This window comes from Ctenocephalides felis, unplaced genomic scaffold (genome assembly GCF_003426905.1).
Source record: "Ctenocephalides felis isolate EL2017-DRISC unplaced genomic scaffold, ASM342690v1 CF-g0.4_SCAFFOLD_01886, whole genome shotgun sequence".
Taxonomy (NCBI): domain Eukaryota; kingdom Metazoa; phylum Arthropoda; class Insecta; order Siphonaptera; family Pulicidae; genus Ctenocephalides; species Ctenocephalides felis.
Window position 1 is genome coordinate 129,140,470 of NW_020538040.1, and position 26,281 is coordinate 129,166,750.

Here is a 26,281-nt window from a genome sequence, read left to right on the forward strand (position 1 = left end):
AATATTTAATAATGTTTTTCAAAAAAGCAAATACTTTTCAAGTTACTGGCTACTGAATATTTGTTTCTTTTTTGCGTTTTTCATCATTTTTTGCTAATATCTTCAAAAATATACATTTTAACGAAAATCATGCAATGAACAGAATTATATCAATTAAAATCTTAATAAATCGCTATTTTATAGTGTTTTAGGAACATTATTAGGTTAGATATGAAAATGGGTTTTTATAGTGCTCAAAATAAGCTTTAAAATGAGTACTTCTGCGTGTAAAATGAGTGAGCTATCATGCAGATAAAGGACGCATACAATGTTTTTTTTTTCATTTAAATCAAATAGTTTGAGTGCCATATCCACCAAAATTAAAAATAATCGTATTCCATCTAGAATTAACTTGGTTAAAGAGATCTTGATGGATTCTAGAAAATACCACAACTTTAGTACAAATGATTCTCAAAAAACTCATGATTTCATGAAAAAAAAAACATTTAAAAAAAACAACCAATTTCTCATCATAATACCTCTGAAAGAATACGTATAAATGTATATATATATAAAAATTCGAGGTATTTTTCTGACTAATTGTTGTAGTTTATTATTTTTCCGTTACACAAATATTGATAGATGTATGATTAATTAAGGAGTGGGCGGCTGTCCAACCAGAGGTCTTTCGAGCCCTTTAACCCTTCTCCGTTTCACAATAAGAAAAGTTACGGTAAAATTAATGATAGAGAAAGTTGTAGCTCATTTAATCACATTTAAAATAGTGCATTACAAGTTCTGATGAAATCAGAATTAAAAGAGTAATAATCCAATTAATGCTGTGGATGGTGACGGAGTGCAAATTGTTAAAAACATTGAACTTAAGATAAAGATTAGCCTATTTCTAAAATATCAAGTAAATTGGAGCACAGTAAAAAAATTCACAGAGCAATAATTTTGTTGATCGTAAGTTGAATAGAGCACATGTGAACAGGATTTGACAAATTAAATCACTTCAAATATAAACTTAAGCAATAATGTATATTGATTTATTGGAGAAAAAAATGTAAAATTACTAAAAGTTAAAATATGGTACGAAATTATAAAAATTATAGGCAACATTATTATAGCAATTATTTTGGGTAGAAAAATAAAAGGTGATATTGCACCTTTGCCGCGAATGCTATATATTAATTCTTTCTGAATTTGTTGTACTTTTTAAAAGATTTCAATTTTCAACACGTGTATCTTATGCTATGACCATAAATCACAAAGGCAGACGATCATTTTTAGTGTATAAATTTGGAAAATCAATGTTTTAGTCGTGAATAAACAAAAAATCATTCATTTATACATCCACATCTACAGGTATGACTAAAAATACTATATAACCCTTAAATGCAATAAAATAAATTGAGCTATTGGGAATATATTTATTCTATAAATTGCAGTGTATAATTTTTAATATACAATTTTATTGAACATTTTTTAATATTTGTTAAATGAATAACTAAAGTGTTAACTGTGGGAATTGAGAACAATCATTTTATTTGAAACAGTTCTACATTCAACATCACTCATATATTGGTGTAAATAGTAGTTCAAAAAACAGTAATTATCATTTTTAACTAAGCAGTAAATATTAGTATAAAATATTGAAAAATTTTAGACGTAGGTACAGAACAACGTCTGTCGGGTCAGCTAGTATATATATATTATATAATATAATTCTATTTTATCTTTTGTATTCTATTAGAGTTTACTATTCTCGTTCCTACATTTAGAGGAGAACGCGCAATCGGTGCGATAACGTCTTATTATTTTTTGTTTATACGAAAGAAGGCCACAGATTTGTTGTCCGACGGGGTCAGTGTCAGTTCCGTCGTGATGCGCGAACAAGTTCGACGTGGTTCTCTTAGAAATTTGTGATCGGATTACTTGAACTTCTAACGACAAATGCATTTGGATAAATAGAACTTGATATTATGTGTGGTTTATTCGATATTGTTAAAATAAATAAATAAATATATTAGTGTGTACTTGTGTATGTGTTGCTTATGATGCGCGTTTATGTGTATACATATATAAATATACTTGCATATATAAATATTATATGTAAATATTGAATATATATATATATATATATATATATATATATATATGAATGGTAGAGTCTTGGATTTGTGTATATTTTGTAGAGTTTCGAACAAGAATCCAAAAATAATACAAAATAAAAAACAAGAAATTTATCATAATATCATATTATGATTATCATAATAATCCACTCATTTATTTTTATCATTTTTATTTTGAACATATTATCATATTTCTGTACATTATTATATTTTTTACAATTTAATTCATTATTTAAGAAAAATCTATTTTCTTTTCCTAAACATATTGTTTGCTAAAATCTTCATCAAGATCATGTTTCTTGACAGATGTCCTGAAGATGGAACGTACCTAGTTCCGAAACGTCGACAATAAACAAATAATTAAATAAAGAAATTGTTTTTTTAAAAACTTTTCTTGTTTTTTATTTTGTATTATTTTTGGATTCTTGTTCGAAACTCTACAAAATATATATATATATGTGTGTGTGTGTATAAGAATTTTTTTAGTTGGTGATAACTCTGTCGATTAAACAAAATACTTTTTGAACAAGTATCCACCCAGACTTCAAAATAGATAGAAAACTAACCGGCCAATTCTACAGTAATCTTATCCCAAGGGTATAATACGCTGCGTTTTTCATATAAAATGGTACTAAAAGCTGTCCAAATGCTATGTATTTGCTGGGCAAACAGGCGTTTTACTTCTACATAATATTTTGACAGTTTTTAGTACCATTTTATATGGAAAACGCAGCGCAACAAAGCCTTGGTATAATATTGATCTATTTCCCGGCAGAATTGGCCCACAGATTACGTTTCTAAAATAATTAGAATAGACATTCTTACGTTTCGAGTCGTAATTTAACTCTTCTTCAGTGGACAAATATACAAAAATGAGCTGAGAAATAATACAAACATATATTACATTTATCATAAACTACAGTACAAAAATTATATAAAGTAAAAAAATAAAGTGCGAGGTAAAATTAGTGTAAGCACAAAAACCAAAAAACTATTCGTATTATGTAGAGGTGGCAACATAAATATTAAATAGTATAAAAATTAATTTAATAAAGTATAGAAAATCTAGGACACAAATTATTTAGACTCAAAAGACAAAAAATATTTCAAGAAATTTAATTTAGTTTTATTTCTATTTTTAATGTCTGGATGGATGCATAATATATATATATTAGGGTGGTCCTTAAAAGGGTCATTTTCGAATTTCCTTGCTCCCAGGGGCTCAAATGGTTCCAAATAGATAAAAAACAATTCTCTGAGAATTTTAGCTCTTAATATTAACATTTAGATAGAGCGCAATTCAATCAAAGTTTTGTATAGAAATAGAATGGAAAAATTTTCAAAAATTTTAAAAATGTTTTTTAGATGTAATTTAGCGAACAAATAAATGAATAAAACTCATTTATTTTTCGCTAAGTTATACCTAAAACATTTTTTTTTAATTTTCAAAATTTTTTTCATGCTCTTCCCATACAAACTTTGATTGAATTGCGCTCTATCTAAACGTTAATATTAAGAGCTAAAACTTTCAGAGAATTGTTTTTTATCTATTTGGAACCATTTGAGCCCCTGGGAGCAAGGAAATTCGAAAATGACCCTTTTAAGGACCACCCTAATATATATATATATATATATATATATATATATTATATTATATTATATTATTATTATATATATATATATATATATATATATATATATGCGTATCATAAATATATTTATAAACTTACCAAAAAAGTCTGCTATCGCCAGAAAATCCGATTTTTCTAATTTCATATTTTCTCGACATTTCAAGTCATTCTGAACTGTTTGGCGCTAAAATTAAAAAAAATATGTGTGAGTGTATGTATGTGTTTGAGTATCTACTATGTATGTTAGCCAAAATTTGATCTTTCGTCAATGTCCTCAATCAATTTTAAAAATATAAAACCCATTCGTTAAATTTCGATTTGGACTCGTATCGTTTATGTTTTGCAAGGGCCAAGCCGTTTTTATATATTTAGTACAAAAGTGCAAAATCATTTGTTCACGTTTTCTCAAAAAATTCTGAACCAATTTTGAAAAATTAACTAGTGGGGCGCATGGCATTGTGACTTAAGGCAAATTGCTGGAACTTCCTGTACCAAAAAAAATTTTTTTTTAAAAAAAAGATTAACATTTTTGAAAAAAAAATTACTCTGAAAAAAAAAAAATTTTTGAGAAACTATAAATTACTTTAAAAAAAAACTGAAGAAAAATTTATTTTGAAATATTTTGGAAATTGTGAACTTTTTTCAAAGCAATCGTGCTTTAACTGCATAGAGACAAAACATCGAAGCGCGTAAGCGCCGCGCTGGCGTCTAACGGATAAACATTGGTACGGAACCCATAGGAATGTAAACAAAATTTATACTTATTGGTAAAATCTCTATAAAATATCTGATAATTTGATGTGCATATGTCCAATTATCATTTTTGACCGCCAGATGGCATTTTTTTTACTTTTTTTATCAATGCGATATACACACACACATACATCCATCTTTTCTAAGGTATGCCAAAATATTCAGAAACCTCTGAAACGTAAAGATATATAAAAATTTTCATTTTCGATTTTTTTTTGCGATTACTATAACTTGCCCTACGGGAAATTAAAAACCGTTTGCAAGATATCATGATATCTAAATTTTCGATAAAATTTTTTGATAAATCGAAAATGAAAATTTTCATATATCTTTACGTTTCAACTGCAGTTGGCGATCGCGCTATAATCAGTTTTTAATAAAGATTGGTCACGCCGTTTTTGAGAAAATGTTAACAAACACAATTCTGGTCTTATGCGATTCAGAATGACTTATTCGACATATGATTTTATGCAATCTGCACAGTGCAACAATAAACAGAAAAAAGGAGCCATATTTTTTCGTTTTTTTGTTTAAATTATAGTTCACCCAAGGTGACATAAAATATATGTCGAAAGTGGCAATTTAATGCCATTTGTTTTATCAGTTTCATTGGAACAAAAATTTTAATTAAACAGAAAAACAAATAGCTTCATATCTGATCAAAAATTATAAATTGCCGTACGTTTTGATTGTCATCTTCAGTAGACTTCATTAGTAATTTAAAACTAAAAAAGTTATGTATTTAGTCATATCAGTATTTATTTTCTGTAACTGTAGTTATCAAATTATATTCGAAACATATGGTAAAGGTTTTCACAAATTCTTTGATTATTATAACGGCTTTAAATATTTTACACACACACGTATATATATATATATATATATATATATATATATATATATATAACTGTATAACTATAAAATGTGATCTTTTTTACAAAAAAGTGTCTGGTGCTGGATATCGAATCGAACATTTTTATTTGAACTGTGCTATGAAGAATGAATTACATTTGGATAACATTGCTGATCGCCACATTCAAACATTACGCTGGTAAATAACTTAATACTTATCTATTATTATATTACTCTTATTATCTATATAAACTAACATTGTATTTACTTGCATACTATCTTAATATATGTTAACTATAGCAAATATTTGAAAAAAGAGTGCGCGTAAGGTTCATACGTGATTGAAGTAAAACTTTTTTGCTATCGTATTCGTACAACAACTTCGAATAGTTTTTCTTTGTAATATGGTGCACGAGGATGCACACATTTTTTAATGTCAACCATTATACATATTTATATAGTAAAAATTATAAATCATGTATTTATAATAGCATTTAAAATATTTATATTTACATTTGAAAACAATAATGTAATTAAAGTCATACTTTAAAAACGACATGATTGGTTTGTCATTTTAATTAGCATTTAGAACTTGAATCTTAAATAAATTGCATTAGAGAAATGAAGTAAATCTTAATATCAATTTATTCTTCATCATTTATAATTATTTATAAACATATGCAACTTTGAAATACTTTATGTTCAGAATCAGTAAAATAAAATTGTAAGCTTTGACATTTGAACGACAACGGTTGTTTCACTTGCGATGTAATTAAAATTAACATACATTCATTGACTGTTTCATTGACTCATTCATTTCGCTAGTCATACAGTACTATTCTTTGAACAGCTGTAGTTTGTGTCTTGCATATAAAACTATAATGTAGTTAAAAAAAATATTTAGTAACCACGAATAATACAAATTATGTCAATAAACTTACGTTTCTTATACGGCACAGATTTTTTATTTGTTTTATTATGTTCACTATATAATCAAAGCAATCACACTCACGCGACACAATGACCAATCATAATCGACTCGTACAGAAATGATCTCATCGAGAGCGAATGACTAATCATTGGCTCGACTTGAGCGTAACGGTCTTCCGTTGCATTTGTACAGATTTACACCCTAGTCGCGCCTAAAGAGTTTTACTTCAATAAAAACTCATGCGTCATTGCTAGTTATTTTGGTAAGCGTGTGGGAAAATGGATATGTTTTTGTTTCGGTGTACAAGTATGTATGTATTTTTGGATCAAAGTTTCTGCTACGTCTTTGAGCGTTATTAACTTCCGGTAGGGTAAGTTATTGTAATGGGCCGAAAATCGGAATTGAAAATTTTTACATTTCTCGACGTTTTGAAAGTTTCTGAACATTTTGGCATACTTCAGAAAAAATGTATGTGTGTGTGCGTGTGTGTGTATGTATGTATGGATACAAATTTTCGCCCACGTTTTCGGGCGTACGGATCAACCGATTTGAATGGTTTAAAAAACATTCGATTCCTATTGATAAGGAGATTAGTAATGATTGGGAGAAGGGGTTATTAGTTTTTGGCAAAGGCAGGTCCAGCAGTTACGAAGATAAGGAGCAAAGAGTGCAGAAAATAGAAATCGAGTTTTTGAGAGAACGGAGCATCCGACTTGAATGAGCTAAAAAACATTCAATTAGTAATGATTGGGAGAAGGGGTTATTAGTTTTTCGCAAAGGCAGGCCCAGCCATTTCGGAGATACAGAGCTAAATGTACAAAAAATGGCAGTTTTTGAGAGAACTAAGCGTCCGATTCAATTGATTCAAAGAACTTTCTGCTTGTCTTAACAAAATAATTGATTTTGAAAAAAAAAATTTTGTTCCAATTTTTTTTTTTTAATTTTTTGCATATCGAAAATAATTCAGATTTTATTTTTAATTCTGACTATAGTTCTAATATACTTTAAACAAATAATTTCAACTCTGCAATTCTTATAAATATTAGACAATATTACAGTATTTATAATAATCTATTTGAAAACATTCAATATTCCTCGAACATTTCGTTACGGTACGGGAAGTTCCAGCAATTTGCCTTAAGGCACGATGCCACCCACCCCACTAGTTTTATTCACATCCCGTAGGGTAAGTTATAGAAATCGCAAAAAAATGAAATGAGGTTTCTGAACATTTTGACATGCCTTCAAAAAAATTGATGATGGTGTAAGTGTATGCATATACGGATACAAATTTGTGTCGACAATTTTGAGAGCACGGATCAACCGATTTAAATTATTCAAAAAAAAATTCGATTTCTATTGACAGGGAGACGTGCTGATTAGTTTTTGGCAATGACAGGTTTAGCCGTTTCGAAGATACGAGGCAAAATGTGCAACAAATGGCAATTCAGTTTTTGAGAGAACAAAATGTAGAATTGGTTAAAACAGGTCTTGTGGTTTTGGAGATCCAGAAAAAAAAGTTAAAAAAAAATGTCAAATGGCGGTCAAAAATAATCATTTGGCATATGCATAACAAATTATCAGATATTACGAGGGAAAGTTAAAAATTACTATAAAATAATCATGCACAATTAGATTGCAGTTGCTTTATAATGCAATATTATGCTTTTTTATTGAATTTTGAACATTGAAAAAAAATTCATTTTTTCGTACCATTATACAAGAAATTTATGATTTGCAAATGAATTTAACTCTGGGATTAGCTGTTGGGCTAAAGGTTGAATTTTGTAGTGACATCAAGAACCTAAATAGCTTTTTGTATTTGTTTTTATAGTTTAAATGTTATTTACTATTTGTTTCAATCCTGGTCGTTTTAATAAAATGATTTACAAATGCAATTGCTTATAAAATCTATCAAAATGTTCAAACATTCAGATTATGCACTATTTCAACTGTAAAAACAATTCTATTACGTAGTATATACAAAGTATAAACCCTATAAAGATGCACCAAAATTAAAATAATAGAAATCAATTTTTTTCCAATAAAATTATATAATGTTTAAATTAATGACAGTGTTCAAATATAATAATTATAATATCGCAATTCATCTTGTCCTGCTTATAAGAGATTTCATTTCCGTTTTGGCTTTTAGTAAATTGCACGATATGTTTACTTTGACTACGATATTTCATAGGTGCCTCAAAAAAAAGTAAACTAGTATTCCCAAACGTTAGAAAATGTTTTATAATATTGTTAATTTTATCTCAATTTTATACGCGGATATACGTTTGTGCATGTATATATAGCAGACATCATCATATGATGTGATCGGCAGCGAATTGTTTTTAAACCGAGTCTGAAACTGGGGATTTTTGACAATATATAACAGCTCATTAAATACTCCAATCTAACTACTTTTTGTCGATTCTATCCGAATTAATTAATGTTTCGGATATGTAAATGTTAACGATATATTAAGTGTTCTTGTATAAAATTAAAAGTCTTGTATGTTATATACACCTCTGCTTTGACTTTATTTTTCATGAATTATATCATTATATCAATAATCTAATGAAAATATTGTGTTGATTACTGCCCCTAGCAACATCTAACTGAAAGAATGCTCAAAAATATAAAGACCTGATTTCAGGGCCGATTCTGGGGTCCTTAGCGCCCGCATGCAACTTTTTTCTAAAGATATAAAAAGTTCTTGATATCAAAATAATAAATACTATTTCCGAAATGCATTTCTTAAATTCTATAACATTAATTTAACAAAAATATTAAGTGAAATAAATAAATTAATTTTTAATTATTCTGGATTTAGTGCACAAAAAATTATATATAATCTAAAAGCGTATAAAATATATTGATTTTAAATTTATTTAGAAAATCGAGACGATTCGGGGGTGATTATAATCAAGTATTTTGAAATTTTCAATTATTTTTAACGTTAATGCAATATTAATATTTAAAAAAACTAGCATTTAATTTTCAAACATAACACTCGTATTTCATGTTGGATTTTTTAAATTTTAATTTAATTTAATTTTTCATCATTTACAATATCCCAAATTGCGTCGTAAACTTCTCCTTATTGATATCGTAAGAGCCGTCATATTCAGAGTATCAGCTTGTTGTTTTAAAGTTAAATTTTTAACGTATTTTAGAAGTATTGTTCAAAAATCAGTAAAAAATGCAAAGAAATTACACATTTCTTGAACAATATTAAAAAAAAATTATTATATTTGATATGTATTATTTCTGTACAGTTAATAAATTATTAAATTTAGAGTATGGACACCACTAGGTATAAAACAAGCCTTAAGATTTTCGTAACAAAGTAAATTTTGCTTCCATTTTTCATATTTGTTCCACGCATGTCTTCAACATTCAAAGTTCAACAGATGCGAAACATTTGCAACAAAAGCAAAAGTTACAATTTAATTTCTCGGAATAAACAAGTCATTTTCTAAGCACTGACTTCCCATTTTTTATAATTTGTTTATATTTTTTAACAAGTTCCGATTCAACTAAATCAGCTCGCAATTTTTCGTCAATAATGCCCAACAATTAATTTAATCTTTCGCAGGTTTGCGCTTATGGAATTGAACACTAGATAATTTCTTTTTCGATTCCACGGTAACTTCAAACAAAGAAAAAATTGAATAAGTAGATTAAGCAATAAACAGAGCTGTTATTTACTAATTTGCAGAATTATTAATCGATTAATTGTTTCTACTGATATCACATTGCAAAATAAATATGCTTTTTGTGTCTTCGTATCCCTAGTTAAGTTAAATTATTTATTATAATTTATTAAGTATTCTAGATTTTAAATAAATAATTCTAGATTTTATATAAAAAATATAAATATTATATTATAAATTTAATTTTCCAAAGTCGTTTTGGCGCCCCCTAAGGCTTGCACCCTCATTTTTTGCATGCATCGCATGCAAGGCAGGCCCGGCCCTGTCTGATTTGTAAGATCTCAAATAAAAATGTACCACATTGTCCCAATTTTGAAATATTTTAGCTGAATATTTGTATAGGTAGTTTCGACGTCAATAGTTTTAATTATTGGATCGCACTCTTTGGTAAAACCCAAACAAGTAGCGATAGACGTGCCAAAATAGCTCAGTTGAGAGAGCGTTACAAAATAATTGAAGCATGGAATTCTAGCTAGATCGATCCCTTGTTTTTGGCATTAATTGCTTTCAGGATTGGGATGGTACTGTTTGGTACAACCAAATGTTTCTTATTCTATCCCAGGTTTAAGCATTAGTGGCTTTTAATAACTGGAATGATAATGATTGGTAAAGCCAAAGTAATTATTGCCAAACTAATTTAGTTGTAAGAACATTAGACTGAAGATCTAAAGGTCCCTAGGTTCAGGTTTAGTTGTTTTTACCTATTAGAATGATAATTTTGCCATAACCGTAGCACACAGAGTTAGACTGAAGATCTAAAAGTGGAAAGTATGGATAAACCTGAACCAAAATGGGGGCGTCCATTAATCACGTGAGACTTTTATGGGGAGGGGAGGTCTTTTAGCAAAAAATCACAAAACATCAGGTGCAAGAAGGAGAAGTCTAGTAAGATATCACGTATATTCAATTTTTACCTAAACTTTTGATATTCGAATTTCGTTAATTTGAAAAATTTTACGTAACTACACGTGATGTTTGGTGAGGAAGGGGAGGGGGGGTGTAATATTAAATACCACGACGTATCACTAAGGGAGAGGGGAGGTCCAATAATCTCTAAACACTCGATCACGTGATTAATAGACGCCCCCAATGCTGTAATGACAGTAATCAATGTACCGAAATGACTCAGTTGACAGAGAAAGACTAGTGATCTTGATGATCTTGATTCGGTCTCTGATTTCTGCTGCAACATAAAATTTCGCCATATGACCTGCCGAAAGAACGTAGTAGGGAGAGCGTTTTACTGCAGATCTAAATTTTTAGTTTGATACACGGTTACGGCATTGTTTGATTTTTATAAATCCCAATGGTACTGTTTAGTAAAGCTAAAACACTGTAATAGTAAAGATAGACCTGAAATAGCATATTTGAGATAACATATCACTAACAATCTGCTTGATCCCTGTTTTGGCGAAATTGTTTTTAAATAATTGAAATGGTACTATTTGTTCCATCCAAAACACTGCAATGATAGTCACGGACGTAATCAAAGTGGCTCTACTGGGAGATTGTTAGACTGAAGATCTTAAAGAAGTTCCTGGTTTAATTTTTGGTTCCGCCATTAATCGCTGTCATTTATTGAAAAGGTACTGTGTTGTAGACTGTAGTGATAACCGTAAACCGAAAGTTATCTGTTTTTCGCATAAGTTGTTTTTAATAATTTACATACTACTATATGGCAGGGCAAGAACACAACAATGATTGTCATACACGAGCAAGTGGGTCCGATGGAAGAGCGTTGGACTGAAGACCTGAAGATTCCTGGATTGATCTCTGATTTATAATTGCTAGAGAAAGCGTTAGATTGAAAATCTAATGCGGTTCCCAGTTCGATCCTTTGTTTCGATTATAGTTGCTTCTAAGAATTGGAGTAGTACTGTTTGGTCCAACCGAAACACTATGATGGTAGACTCTGCTCGACTTTTAAGGAAGTCGATTTAAAAATTAACTTGGAAATTTATTACATCAAATCAAATGCTCCGATTGGAATCTCACTCACTCTTTTAAACTCAAAGCAAATGCTTTTATTAATAAAAACATAATTAAAGTTATGATTATGATTTTTTAAATGATTCGTGATGAGAGTTTGATTTTAGTTCCTATTTTTTAAATTATCGTAATGTTGGTCGAGGAGGCGTTTGATGAAATGCTGGTTTATTTCTGTCTGATTAATGTCATAGACTAAATCACTAAACGTTACTGTCCGTAATCAAAACAGGGTAAATATTTTAACCGTTTGAGTGCGAGATTTATTTTTAAAATAAATATATCATGTTAGAAAGTACTGAACATAGTTAATATAGTGATGTTAAAAATTCAATTTCCGAATCTGATCTGATGAAAGCAATTTAAGTTTGAACGATATTAAAGTGTTCTACCGGAAGATGCAAATTATCAGTAATACATCGGAAATGACGCAGTTACCGTTGATAATGACCTCCGAATGAATTTTTTAGTCATATCGCCAAACATTCAATTTTCTAATAAACCTCCTATCTCTTTAAAACGCCTAGACTTGTTTCAAAAAGAATTAGTAGCAAGTAATTCAAGCGTTAAAATACAATCTACAGTGCAATTAGTCGGTTTAAAAAGAATTTGTGTAAGGACATTAAAGCATTTGTTAAAACATAGTAATCAGTGATATTCAGCTATGAACTGACTGAACTATTAATTTTTTCAGTGTATAAGTGTAGAAACTGTTTATCAAAAAATGACTTTCAACTACCTTATCAATATATCAAAGTTAGGAGACGTGATAATTATTTAGGGTTGTCTGGTATTAGAGGTAACGAAGAAGCGGGACACAATAGCAAATTGGGATACGTAACATGGAACAATGATCTATCTAGCCACAGTGAATGACTATATGATTAATTTTAAACAAAAAATACTTGACGAATGACAAGAAGTAAGGAATGGTTTGTCGTAAACGAATGAACGATATTACAAGGTAATCAACTCCAAAGAGAAGAGAAAATCGTCGTTTTGGAAAAATGCAGATGGAGACAGAGGGGAAATCGTATCAATAACGAGATTGTAACTTAACCATGACAACCTCCCCGCACATCTAAAAAGGCTGGTGGGAATAATAGAGTCCGAATCGTGTTATTGTGGAGATTAATTGGATCAACTTAACACACGCTGATTAAACCATTCAAATCGTTATCATTGTTATAGGATTAAAATTATTATCCCTACATAATTAGGTTCATTAAAGAAAGTAAAGATGTAGTATATATATATATATATATATATATATATATATATATATATATATATTAGGGTGTTCCTAAATATGGACATTTTCGAATTTCTTTGCTCCCAAGGGCTTAAATGGTTCCAAATTGATAAAAAACAATTTTCGGAAAGTGTTAGCTCTTAATATTGTTTTTTAGATAGAGAAAATATATATTTTTGAAGACAAAATATAGATTTCTTTGGATATGTTTATTTTTTATGAAAATAAGGCAGTGAACCTTATATATGAAATAAGAATAAATCTTTGTGCATAATATTTTTCTCAAAATATTATTTCCCTTTCGAGAATTAGTTATACATTAGGTAGCAAATATTTTTTAGCTGGTTGTATACCATTGAAAGAGTTCATTTACGAAGAAACATTATCGTATACAGAATATAGAATACAAAATAGCATTATTTTGAGACATTATATACCTGGAAAATCCTAAAACTGGCTGTGCGACGAGAAAAAGACCACTTCTTTTGATCCAAATCATTTTATTAGTAAAAAATCTCAAGCAAGTATCTGCACATGTTAAAAGATTTAGTACCAGTTTAGGGAAGTCGGATATGACAAAACCTCTGAAACAATTCCACTCGAATTCACTCCGAGGGAGGAGTTGTATCAGAGTGATAACTCCGGAGTGGGTTACCCATCTCTAGTTGCTAGAGGTGGCCCACGAATACGGTAACCAATCGAACAGTAGCTGCTGCGTTGGATAATAGAACGCCATATGAACTATGAGCTGGTACAAAACTAGTCAGTCATATTAGGATATCAAGTAGCACTGTCGTGGTGCATATGAAATTGGATAAGAAATTTGTGAAATGTATTCTCACAGGATACTCAACTAATATGAACAAAGAATATAGTCCTAAACTTCATACAAAGACTGCGTTTACAACTAGGGATGCGATAATTACTCAACGAGAAATCATTTTGAAATGTATTTCGAATGCAAATCTGGAATGGTTCAGTGGGGGGGGGGGTTCAAATCAAAACAACAAAGCCAGAAGTTAAAAAGTTTTGAATCTTGAAGTCTTGAAGATAGCCACAATGGTGAAAATTATTATTCCTATGTTAGTTGATGATAAAAATTATGTTTCAAGGAATTATGAACTCTCAGAGTGAAATAAAGTATTTCATACTTCAGCTTGAAAATGCAGATTTTATGGACAAACCTTCACAAATACAGTAACTTTCAGAATGTCCAATTGTTGTGCAAGCGCTGAAACCTATGACGACAGGTTTGATATTGCGAATTACTTTGACTGAAATAAGAAAAAAACTATGGATGTTTCTCAAATTAAGGTCTACCATCGTTATCTCAAAAACAAGTAAAATTTAGCATTTTTTAACAATACTATTTTAAAGTAGAGGTAAAATGATGTGTAATCAGTGATCGCATTTAATTGGGCGACGTCGCAGTCAGGAGATAAACGGCCACGGTAACAAATGTTTTTGAGCACGGTTTACGATACTTGAATACAATTTTTAAGTACAGTGATACCACGCATTACGTACTTAGTTCGTTCTGGGAGAAAGTTTGTTATGCAAAAAGTTTGCTATGCCAAACGCGTTTTTCCATGCAAATACATGAAAATAAAATTAATTCGTTCTGTAGTTTGAAATATGATCATATAAAATAAAATCTATTTTACATATAATTGAGACATTTAAAAAAATATTACTAATTTATGAAATAAGTTATTAACAGAGTGATACTGGTGAAATTTTGCCAACAAGTATTTTTTTCAAAGCGGGGCAAAATTCTCCAAAATCTACTCCTTGAATTTTGTTGTGACAAGATAGATTACAAAAATGCATAGAAGTTCGTGATCCGCCGAGATGCTGCCGAACTCTTTTATAAATTACACTTTGTTTATATTTTCGAAAGACCAGATATATACAGATAATGGTTATATCAGACCGATGAAAAGATGATAAGTAGTTCAATTGTTGTATATTTAAATGAAATAACACGATGTTAAAATTTATAGATTATATGTTATACAGGTGAAAAAATACTTGTTGCTTAGTTGAAATTTGAATTAATACTTGTTACTTAGATGATGTTTGAGTTAATACTGATGTTTGTTAGATGATATTTTAGATATTACTGAATTACAAAGATTTTACAATTTTATATTATTTTTCTGATTGGTTCGTTTTTGTGGGTTCAAGCGACATCCCATTACATTTTTCACCAATCAGATATTAACCGGTGATTCCATGGTACGTGGAATTGAATCTGGAACAGGTGATTAGAGATTCTTAGTAAAATGGATTTGTGGTATGATGATAGATTTAGGGACAGGATGCATAACAATATGAAGGATTATTTTATATTTCTTATAATAAAGGATAAGGGTTTATTATTGATATCCTGTATGAAAGTAATAAAATGTACTTATTATTTCTTTGGACCAGAGTTGAGTAAGGCGTTAACAAATGTTGCAATTTAATTAAAATAGTGGATATTATATTCCTTGGTTATGAGATAAAAAACAGGTGATAAACTTTCGAAAAATAGCATGAAAAACTGTTCTACAATGATGAATAAGCTGAAAATTTTACTGAACATAAATAGTTGTTTATTTAATATGTGTTATTAGTTTTGATGTAGTTGGTTTTGATTGCCACAGTATAATTGCTAATTCAGTAATACATCTATCTCTTTATAGAGTCCCTTTCATTGGTCGATGAAATTTCAAACGGAACCTTATCACGACTACGAAGACAAGAACCCTGTCCGCTCAATAGGTGGCCTTGCGGGGGAGGCAGCAATCAATGTATAGACAACTACGAGGTTTGTGACGGAAGAATTAATTGCAGAAATCGGGCTGATGAAACGGCAGCAGTTTGCAGCAACATACGGTAAATAATAAATAAAATCTTTTTGATTTTTTAATTTCCCGTAGGGTAGGTTATACTAATCGCAAAAAAATTGAAAATGAATTTTTTTATATATCTTTACGTTTCAAAGAATATTTTGGTATACTTCAGAAAAAATGGATGTATGTGTATGTGTGTGTGTGTGTGTGTGTGTGTGTGTGTGTGTGTGTGTGTGTGTGTGTGTGTGTGTGTGTGCTGATACAACTTATCGTCGACGATTTTGCGAATAAGGTTCAACCAATTTGAATGATTTAAATAAAACACATTCAAATAAATCCGTCTGAGAATATTTATTTCTTACGATTGGAATTTGAAATTATTATTTGAAATATTTACATTTTTAAACTGGCTTGTAAATTTGAAATTCATATTTAAAATATGAAACTGTGTTTGTAAAAACGTTGAAAAAAAAATTCTGAAAATTTTGAAATTTGCTTGAACCGTATAAGCAAACTTTAAAAATTGACGATCTTGGTTTGGAACCCAACAAAATTATAACAAAATTAGTACTCATTTTTTAAATTTTTATCAAGTATCAGATAATTTGACGTACATAAGTCTCATGATCATTTCGTTAATACAAGTAACATGTTTTGGAATCATTCCAATCGGGTACTCCGTTCTCTCAAAAATTGAATTACCGTTTTTGTCCTTTTTGTTCCGTATCTTCCAAACGGATGGACCTGTCTCTACCAAAAACTAATCAGCACGTCTTCTCATCAATAGGAATCGAATGTTTTTTGAATCATTCAAATCGGTTGATATGTGCGCCCGAAATCGTGGACGAAATATTGAATCCAAACATGCACACATACATCCATTTTTTTCTAAGGTATGTCAAAATGTTCAGAAACCTTCCAAACGTGAAGATATGCAAAAATTTTCATTTTCGATTTTTTTGCGATTACTATAACTTACCCTATGGAAAGTTAAAAATTTAAGTAAAAAACTTCTTCTTTTTTCACTACAGTACCTACATTCTATGCTCTGGGGTATTGTATGAGGTATCTAACTTTGATTGGATAATTTGATAATAATTATTATTTTTAAAATATTGAAACAAAATTTAAATATTAGCGAGAAGTTATCGACATTTCTGAGAATTCATTGTTGAATATTTCCTAACATAATTATACATGTTTATTTAATAAATATGACGAAAGATATTTTTTATAACACTTCAAATGTGACTTTTTGACATAAAACGAGATTAAATATTTGAGTGATAAACATAGTTTTTACGATTTTGTATTTATAGCATTTTTATCAATATTGTGTAATGGAATTGTGGTTGAAATATAAGCAAACTTATTCAAATTTAATTTTTAGTTACAAACATACTTCATTCCTGCACATTCTTAAAATTTTAGTATAAATAAATATTGTTAAGAATTCGTTATTAATTATCTTACGATTATTGAATTATTTACTTTAAGTGAGTACAGGACGTGCAGATTAGATAATTTTTCCATAGCTTAAGTAAATACTCATCCTTTTTATAATTTTATATCATCAAATGATGCTTACTATGAAACCATGTACCGTTTCAAGTAATTATAACAGTCCAAATGATAACTATCCGGTTCAAAAGACCAATGTTAAGGCGATGATTACACCTTGATGCTGCCGTTGCCGTTATCACTTTGTAGACAATTAATTACTTTTAAACATTTGTGTGCACTGTAATTATTAGAAGAATGAAAAAACGACAAAAGACATAAAATTATAAATATTTTTACTTTTTGCTTTTTATATGCAAACTTTAATGGAAAACAAGCACATTGTTTCAAATCAATTTTGTTGCAACAAATTTTCATACACCTTGTGATCATTTTCAGTTTTCTTAAGAAATAACTTGTACATATGATTGTCTATTAAAGTACAAATTATTGGTTTCAGCCAGCCAATACTGCCAAAAAATAGTAAATGCTGGTTTCTCAGATATCAAATGAATAATGGAAGCTGTATTAACTGCATACTTTAATACCTTAGGTTCGAGAAGTATAGTTGATATTAATGCAGGGCTGCAAACGCACAGTTAGTTTGTTCCGATGTTATTACTAGGAAATATATTAGATATAATTTGCTTCTTCTACGTAAGTTTGTAAAAAATTGTTTCTGTTATTTCAGTTGTCCAAGTTATGCCCATCGATGCGCTTATGGTGCATGTGTGAGGAACGATGTGCGCTGCAATGGGGTGCAGGACTGTGCAGATGGTTCGGACGAAACTTTACCCGAATGCAATAATGCCAATGTTCCGGGTGTGGTCAACACTCCTTCATCAGGATGCAAGTGAGCTAATTATTAGGCTTGAAATAAATATTTGGTTACTAGTTGGTATTCGGCATTTTTTTGATTTTTGGCCGAATACCGAATAGCAATATGCTTTTCGGCCGAATAACAAATTGTTGAAATATTGTTTGGATTTTATGCGATAAAGAGCTTACGATGTGACTTTAGGATTAGATAACTTTTGATTGGAGATAAATTCTTGATCGCATACATAATAAATTAAATGTTAACGACTTTTGAGATTATAAATGAACACTTCAAAAACGTCCTTCTGAATACTCACCAAACAGTATGTTACAATGAATATGTCTCAAATGTTATATGTTAATAATTTTCAAAAAAATCAATCAGTGATTATGCTCAATTATTTGCATATATACAGTTAAGAATTTATCTCTTTTGTGATGAATTAGTAATCATAAATATATCAAATAATAATAATCCATGAAATTTGACAAACAGGAAAATATAGATTTTTGGTTTTGATCAAGAATGCAAAAAAAGTATTTATTGATCCCAAAAAATGCAGAAAAATTAGTTTTCAAAGTTAGAATAATAGCATTAGTTAAAAATTTGAAATGCAGAATGCAAAATTAAATTTTTAATCCTCGTGTTCTAAATTTCTTATTTTTTTAATTGCTAAATTTTCTAATGTATAAAAAAATTATATAACAATGATTACTTAAATATTCATAAGATTATTTAATTATTCAGTATTCGGCCGAATAGTATAAATAGTGGCAAATTTTCCAAATGACAAAGAGTAACCGAATAGTCGTTGGAAGCCCAGGCATAAAACTTGAATCGACATGTAGTATAATAAATTGGAATAGTGATTTGATCAAAACGAACGAGTGTAAGCGCTGAAAAACTGCCGAATAGTTGCCGAATATTCGGTAATCGTTGGTATTTTGCCGAATATACTATTTGTTGCAAGCCTACTAATTATATTGTAATTGCATGTAGTTGACTTTTATCTTAAGAATTATTTGATGTTGCTTGTTAGTTTCTGAAATTTTGTAAAATTTTTATTAACATGTGTTTGTTTCCAGACGCAGTGAGTTTAGATGTAAAAACGGTCAATGCATTTCTCGAACCATGACATGCGATGGCAGTCCCGATTGTACAGATGCTTCCGATGAAACTAGTGAAGAATGTTCTTCAGCCCAGTGTTATCCTTACGTCTACCGATGTGATTACGGTGCTTGTGTATCAATGGAATCTAAATGCAATGGCGTAAGTTTATTATTATAAAATACATTTATGGACCGATTCTGCCGTACAACAGATCAATGTTATGGAAAGGCCATGTTACGTAGAACTATGTTTTCATCCTAATGGACCGATTCTGCTGTACAACAGACCAATGTAATGGGAGGCTATGTTATGTAGAATTTTTCATACTAAATCGTTCTAAATATTGTCAAAACCCATGTGCTGTGCAGTCATGCGTTTTTCTCGGGGTTGTCGGATGGAAAACCTTACCTAGAAACCGCACAAATGGCAAAAAACAATGTATTATAGTTTCAAAACAAACAAGTGACCTTGCAGTTTATGTGTAAAACGCCTAAATGCACAGCAAATACATGACATTTTGGCTTTTGTATAATACAGTGCAAGCGTAACATTGCCTTGCCATAACATTGACTGTTGAGCGGCAGAATTGATCCATTAATAGAACGTATACCTTTAAACAATTTCACAACATTTAAATAGGTCTATTTGATAGTCAGTAACATTTGCAATAAAATACATCTCAGAACCATCGTTTCCATCGAACCTTTTTCAAGGGCATAGCTACCGCCGTATCAATGATACTTTCATTCTTCTAATCAAATTAATTATGAAAACTCTGTACCAACTAAATTTAATTTACAAAAAATGAATGTGAGAAATGTAAAAATATTGTTTTTGAGAGTTGTAATTTTTCAGGGTTATGAGGGCCAAAAACGTGTTTAGGCAAAAATTAATGCAACTTTCTGAGTGAGGAGTGTAAAAATATTATGATTTTTGCATGCCATGGGGCTCAGCGTGCTTCATCAAAAATTATTAATACCTTTCCAAACTGTGTTTTATTTCACAAGTGACAATAGTCAAATCAAATGTACCATAAAAGGAAGGGAGGGTAACAACTGTTTTTTAAAACCAAAGGCGAAATATAACAAAGCGTTTTTTTTTCATTTTCATTTATGTCATAATTAATCTAAATTATATTTCGATTGTTACTTTAATAATTTTTATATCAAATTTTCGAATCGATACGTCCTTAATTAAAGTTTTTACGGGATGCTGAATTGCTGAACACTCCGATCGGAGTAGTCGGTAGTCAACCCGTTAAGGAACTCGTTATTGCTGGTAGCATTTAATATTTTTACACACAGTTTTATTTGCATGTTTTTATACTTGCCCATTCCAGTTGAATGAAGTTTCAAATATAAAACACATTTTTATTTAAAACAATATACTTAAAAACGATGGAACAGAAATGGCTGCGCAACCAGTCACTGTTGTGCATTAAGGCAAAAACTTAAGAAATACTAGTACAACTTAAGAAAGTAAGCATCAGCTATAAATAATAATGAATCAATCAGTTTGCCAAAAAGGCAAGGAGTGTGTTTATTGTATTTAAATCTTTTGTTCAAATTCTGAAAAAAGTGACAGATAAATATTGATTATGAATCGATATTTCTCTCAATTTTATGTATTTTTTTATTTCGAGAGAAACTTTTACCCTTTGTAAGGGCTCGAAAACGAACTTTTTAACGGGTCCCCTCCACTATATGCTACGTTTATGCTTTTTTATATTGCCTGGTCAATGCAACGCTTTTTTGTCTTTTTTTAAATTAATGAGATTGTCTACTTCAAGGAAAAATGGCTTCAAAATGAATTAAAATAACCTAATATTATTTTGTGGAAAGAATTACTACAAGAAATCGCAGGAAATTATGTTGTATTTTTGAATCGTATTTTTGTATTTTATTAGCTCTAATATACGTATACAGTAAAATTAATAACACTTTATAAGATCAGAGAATGTTACGATGGGTCAGATGAAGATCCGCGAATTTGTGGAGGTTCACGTCCAGTTTACCAAACGACGTCAACTACTACTGCTCGGCCTACATCTTCTGGGTGAGTTTAATACATTAAGATATTTATATAAAAAAAATACCCAAACTGCGATTATTTTAAAAGTATATTATTTTTAGTGGAGATAACGGAGGATGCACTGTTCCAGACACGGCAAACGTTATTACTACGAATGCTAAAACCGATCAAGTAATTTCAAGAAATCAAAAAGTTTCATTATATACTGTTGCTAAATTTCGTTGTCGCGGAGAACTGGTCAATGGTGGTGCAAGTATGGCAACATGCTATGAAAATGGTTGGGATTCATTGCCGGAGTGCACAAGTAAGATAAACTTCACAAAAATAGTATAAACCACAAATATTGGTCTATCAACGAACAATAGAGATATGATAACGCCACAGAAAAACAACTGATGCAAAACCTAAATGCCATGCCTACATGTATATCAATTCTATTATTTTGACTGTGTATACACATTATTTTTTTTTACCTTTTTGCAGAGTCCTGCAATCTGCATGATAGGTCTGAAACGTATGAATTGGAATGCTATTTAAATGAGCGGAAAATCAACTGCACCAATAATGTAGTGCCAGCTGGTACAATCGTAAAGACGAAATGTATAGATGGATATAAAGTTAATGCACCATACACTGAAAAGACCTGCTTGAGTAATGGACACTTTGACATAGCAAACTTTTATCCTTGTGTTCCAAGTGAGTCTATATTGCGCTATTATTTGGTAAAGATAGCGATTGCCAAAAGAATAAAACATAAGTCTCTCTAATCACAACTAGTCGCAAATAGGGATATTTAAATAGATATTTTTTATTCGGGAAGTATTATTGAAATTGTAGTCTCGTCTTATAAAATGTTAGCGAATTTAATTTTGAACTATAGTATATGTTAATATATTTTTAGTCTGCGGTTTACCAATTCCAAAAGGAGTACCATATATTGTTAATGGATTTGTTTCCAAAACTGGTGAATTTCCGTGGCATGCAGCTATTTACTGGAAGGAAAATAAATTAGAACAAAAACAAATATGTGGTGGATCTATTATCAATGCAGTTACGATATTATCTGGTAAATATAAAAATTCATGTATACAAATAATTATTCCGCATTAAATGAAGTATTCGCAGACGCTCATTGTCTGATACGGTCATTGTATTTGTAGATTTAGACGTGTAATCATATTTTATTTCCTTTTAAGCGGCTCACTGTTTCTACATTACTGAAGATGGAAGAGAGACACAACTTTCAAAAGAAAATTATGCCGTAGGTGTTGGCAAAATCAATCGATTCTATAACGCCAATGAACGGCAAGCACAATTTAGTGAAATCGCTCAATTAATTGTACACTCAAGGTATTATCATTAATTGGCAAAAACTTTTGCCTCAGCAGATGTTGCTTATTTTCTGAGTGACCACTTAAATAGCATCAGTAGTTTTTTAGTCGATAGAGCCAGTAATAGTTTTGAATATGAAGATAAATTGTAATTTTAGCTTAAATTAGTTACAAGTTAATATTGTGACAAATATTGGTTTAAAAGATTCCTTCTATGGGGGCGATGCTTCTATGTAGTATATATTTAACATCGCTTTCCTAATTTGGAGGGATCACCTTAGTACCTTTATTCGACTCCCAGAAACGGGTATTGGTAGCGAATTATAATTACGATTGAAAGCCTAAATTGCTTGTTATTGAAATTTATTCAATAATTATAATTTATTCACAAGTATTGATAGGCATGTCAGTTTTCTTGGACCCTATGAATTTGTGGTACGTGGATTGAGGGTAGGGGTGATGTAATCAGGGATTTATAACTTTTTTTAGGCAACAATATCCATTGTAGTCACAATATACTTTACTTATTGACTCGTTCATTTGTTATCCGACACCATAATCTTACAGTATTTTTCTTAGAGATGTTTTAAAGTAGATTTGAATAGCGAGTGGACTTGTTTGAACGTCAATCCTTTTGCATGAAATGAATATTACACGGATCTATATCGGAACAGATGGTAGCTATGACCCTGAGTCTTAATCTTTTCAAATAAAAAATACTTCATGTTTTTGCGGTCAAAATCAGACACCTATGGAATCACTGCACTGCAGAAAATTTTTCGGTTTATAATAATATAAGATGATTATTTATTTTTTCAGTTATCAAGGCGTGCTTCAGAATTATGCTCATGACATAGCTATTTTAAAACTTGAAACACCCATCAGGTTTAGTATGTACGTTGCTCCTGTCTGCATGGATTGGGATGTATCCGCTTATGAAGTTGCCGACGGTGATATGGGAAAGGTGAGAAAATTATTAACTTCCCGTAGGGTAAGTTATTGTAATGGGCCGAAAATCGGAATTGAAAATTTTTACATTTCTCGACGTTTTGAAGGTTTCTGAACATTTTGGCATACCTCAGAAAAAATGGATGTGTGTGTGTGTGTTTTTTTTTTTTTTTTTTTGTATAGCGAAGGAAATGCCTTTACGCATCCCAGACCGGTCTTCTGTCTCGAAAATGGCTCTGAGAATTTTATTTTGGGATCTTTGTATTATTTTTATATTTGAAGAACTTGCACAATTCAATACCATATTTCAAGTTGTAGATAATGATCACTTTATATTCATTCTCTTAATAAAATTTCTCTCATCTATGCTATCAGGTTGCTGGTTGGGGCTTGACTGAGGAGCACGGTGAACCAAGCGAATGGTTGCAATGGATAACATTGCCAAAAGTGTCAAAGGAAGATTGCTTGAGGGAATCACCACACGACTTCCAACCTTTTATTGTCGATGACAAATTTTGCGCAGGATATTTAAATGGTAATCTCGTAGATTTCCATTCCAATGTCTGTCATATTGACTCATGTTTTTTTTACAATTTTGATTTTGCCAACAATGTTATAAATTAAAATTGATATAAACTATTTTAAAAAATGCAGTTAACTATTATTGGGTTGTTCGGGAAGTAACTTCGTTTTTTATAGACATTTTGGCACGTAATTTTCGTACAATATTCAATTACTTTAATAAATTATGTATTGGCAATTTTGATCGATCATCTTTTGTCTTGTTTCTGATATTAGCATAATTTCCAGAGCATAAATTTCTTGGTCATTATTTTCAAAAAACTGATCAAAGTGCTTTTTGACATGCTGATTTCAGGTAAAGGTTTTACCGCCTAAAAATTTTTTTAGTGGCCGGAACAAATAATGGTCCGATGAGAGCAGGTCTGGAGAATATGATGAATGTGTCATGGGGTCCCATTCAAGCTTCAAAAGCTTTAGGCAATTGACCAAACTTATGTGAGGTCTTACGTCGTCTTGATGCAGGACTATACCTTGCTTGTGGGTTAATTCTGACCTTTTCTATTGAAGTTTATCATTTAGTTTATTCAGTTGATGACATAAAGCATCCAAATTAACCATTTCGTTTTTCTGGAAAAGTTGAAAAATAAACTATCTTACCAAACATACTGCATCACCTTTTTCTGGCAAATTTCAGCTTTGCACCTGTTTTGAGCAGTTTTTTTTTGTTTCATGGGCAATTGCTTGTACATTCTTTTTGACATTCCTAGTTAAAATTTGCTTCGAAACCTCATAATTTTCAGGACTTTTCAGAGGCGAATCGCGGACGCCAGTGCGACGACACACGTTTCTTTCTATGAGAACCATAAATTGAGTTTCGAGAAAAATTCCAAACCCTTTGAGTGGTCATGAACTATTAAATTTGATAAATTTTAACTCAATGGGATTTCATATATTGTTATTCGCTGGTTTGCATCAACTAATGCTTTTTTCACATCTTTATCAGCTTCAACCGTACTTCTTGGACTTGGTGCATCTAGGACATCAAAATACCAGGAACGAAATTCAGCAAACAAATTTTGGCACTGTTGTACTATCAACATGTCATTTCTGTACACATCGGTCAATTTCATTTTAACTTAAACTGAATTTTTACCGTTTTTATAGCAAAAGAGTTTAGGTTCAAGAGAATATAGTTAAATTCTGGTGGTAAAAAAACGAAGTGACTTTCCGAACAACCTTATACTAAGAGATATCTAAATCAAAAAGAATAACCAGTATTTGAAACATTCATTCAAATTTGGATATGTGAATAGATATAATACTTCAAGTGAGCTGTTATTACAGGTTCAAGTGTTTGTCGAGGCGATAGTGGAGGCGGACTTAGTTTCCAGGTTCAGGATAAAGGAAAACTTTACTACTTTTTAAAAGGAATTGTTTCTGTAGGACCAAACTCTAATGGTACTTGTAATTCTCACAAGTATACTGCATTTACTAGTATTAAGAAAAATATACCTTGGCTCAAGTCGCAGAAAGCGAACCTAGGATTACAATGATTTTAGTTTTTTTGTATTTGAATTATCTTAGTTGTATCGCAATTTTTATTGTTATTTAATACATTTTTTATTTACTTCTAATTGAGTTTCCATACTTTGACATACAGGTTTTCAAGTCCTGCAAAGTGATGTTGAAAAATGTTCTATTCTAGGCTAATAGAATCAAGGTTATGTTATAATAATATAATTCTTCCCTCAAATAATTATTTAATATTTATTCATTAATAAATAAACGTTTTATGTTGTATAAGCATAATCTTTAAATCAATATAAGTATTATTTCAAGTAATATTATACAATATCTTTTCAATATAATTTAAAAGAAATAATTTTGAAAAAGAATTTTTACTCGTTTTCCGGACGTTTCTGCATTTTTTTTGTCCAAATGAGGCATTTA

The 26,281-nt window shown here is 30.3% G+C and overlaps 1 protein-coding gene across 1 annotated transcript; it reads left to right on the plus strand.

Moving 5' to 3' along the window:
* The first annotated feature begins 1,932 nt into the window (after positions 1-1,932).
* LOC113375886 (modular serine protease-like) lies at positions 1,933-25,884 on the plus strand. Its single transcript, XM_026615834.1, has 13 exons — positions 1,933-1,966; positions 5,444-5,549; positions 15,920-16,112; positions 18,261-18,422; positions 19,475-19,658; positions 21,448-21,554; positions 21,632-21,834; positions 22,014-22,226; positions 22,432-22,596; positions 22,727-22,880; positions 23,681-23,825; positions 24,185-24,344; positions 25,676-25,884. Exons 2-13 carry the CDS (start codon positions 5,498-5,500, stop codon positions 25,882-25,884), a joined length of 1,947 nt encoding a protein of 648 aa, XP_026471619.1. The 5' UTR covers positions 1,933-1,966; positions 5,444-5,497.
* The last annotated feature ends 397 nt before the right edge of the window (positions 25,885-26,281 follow it).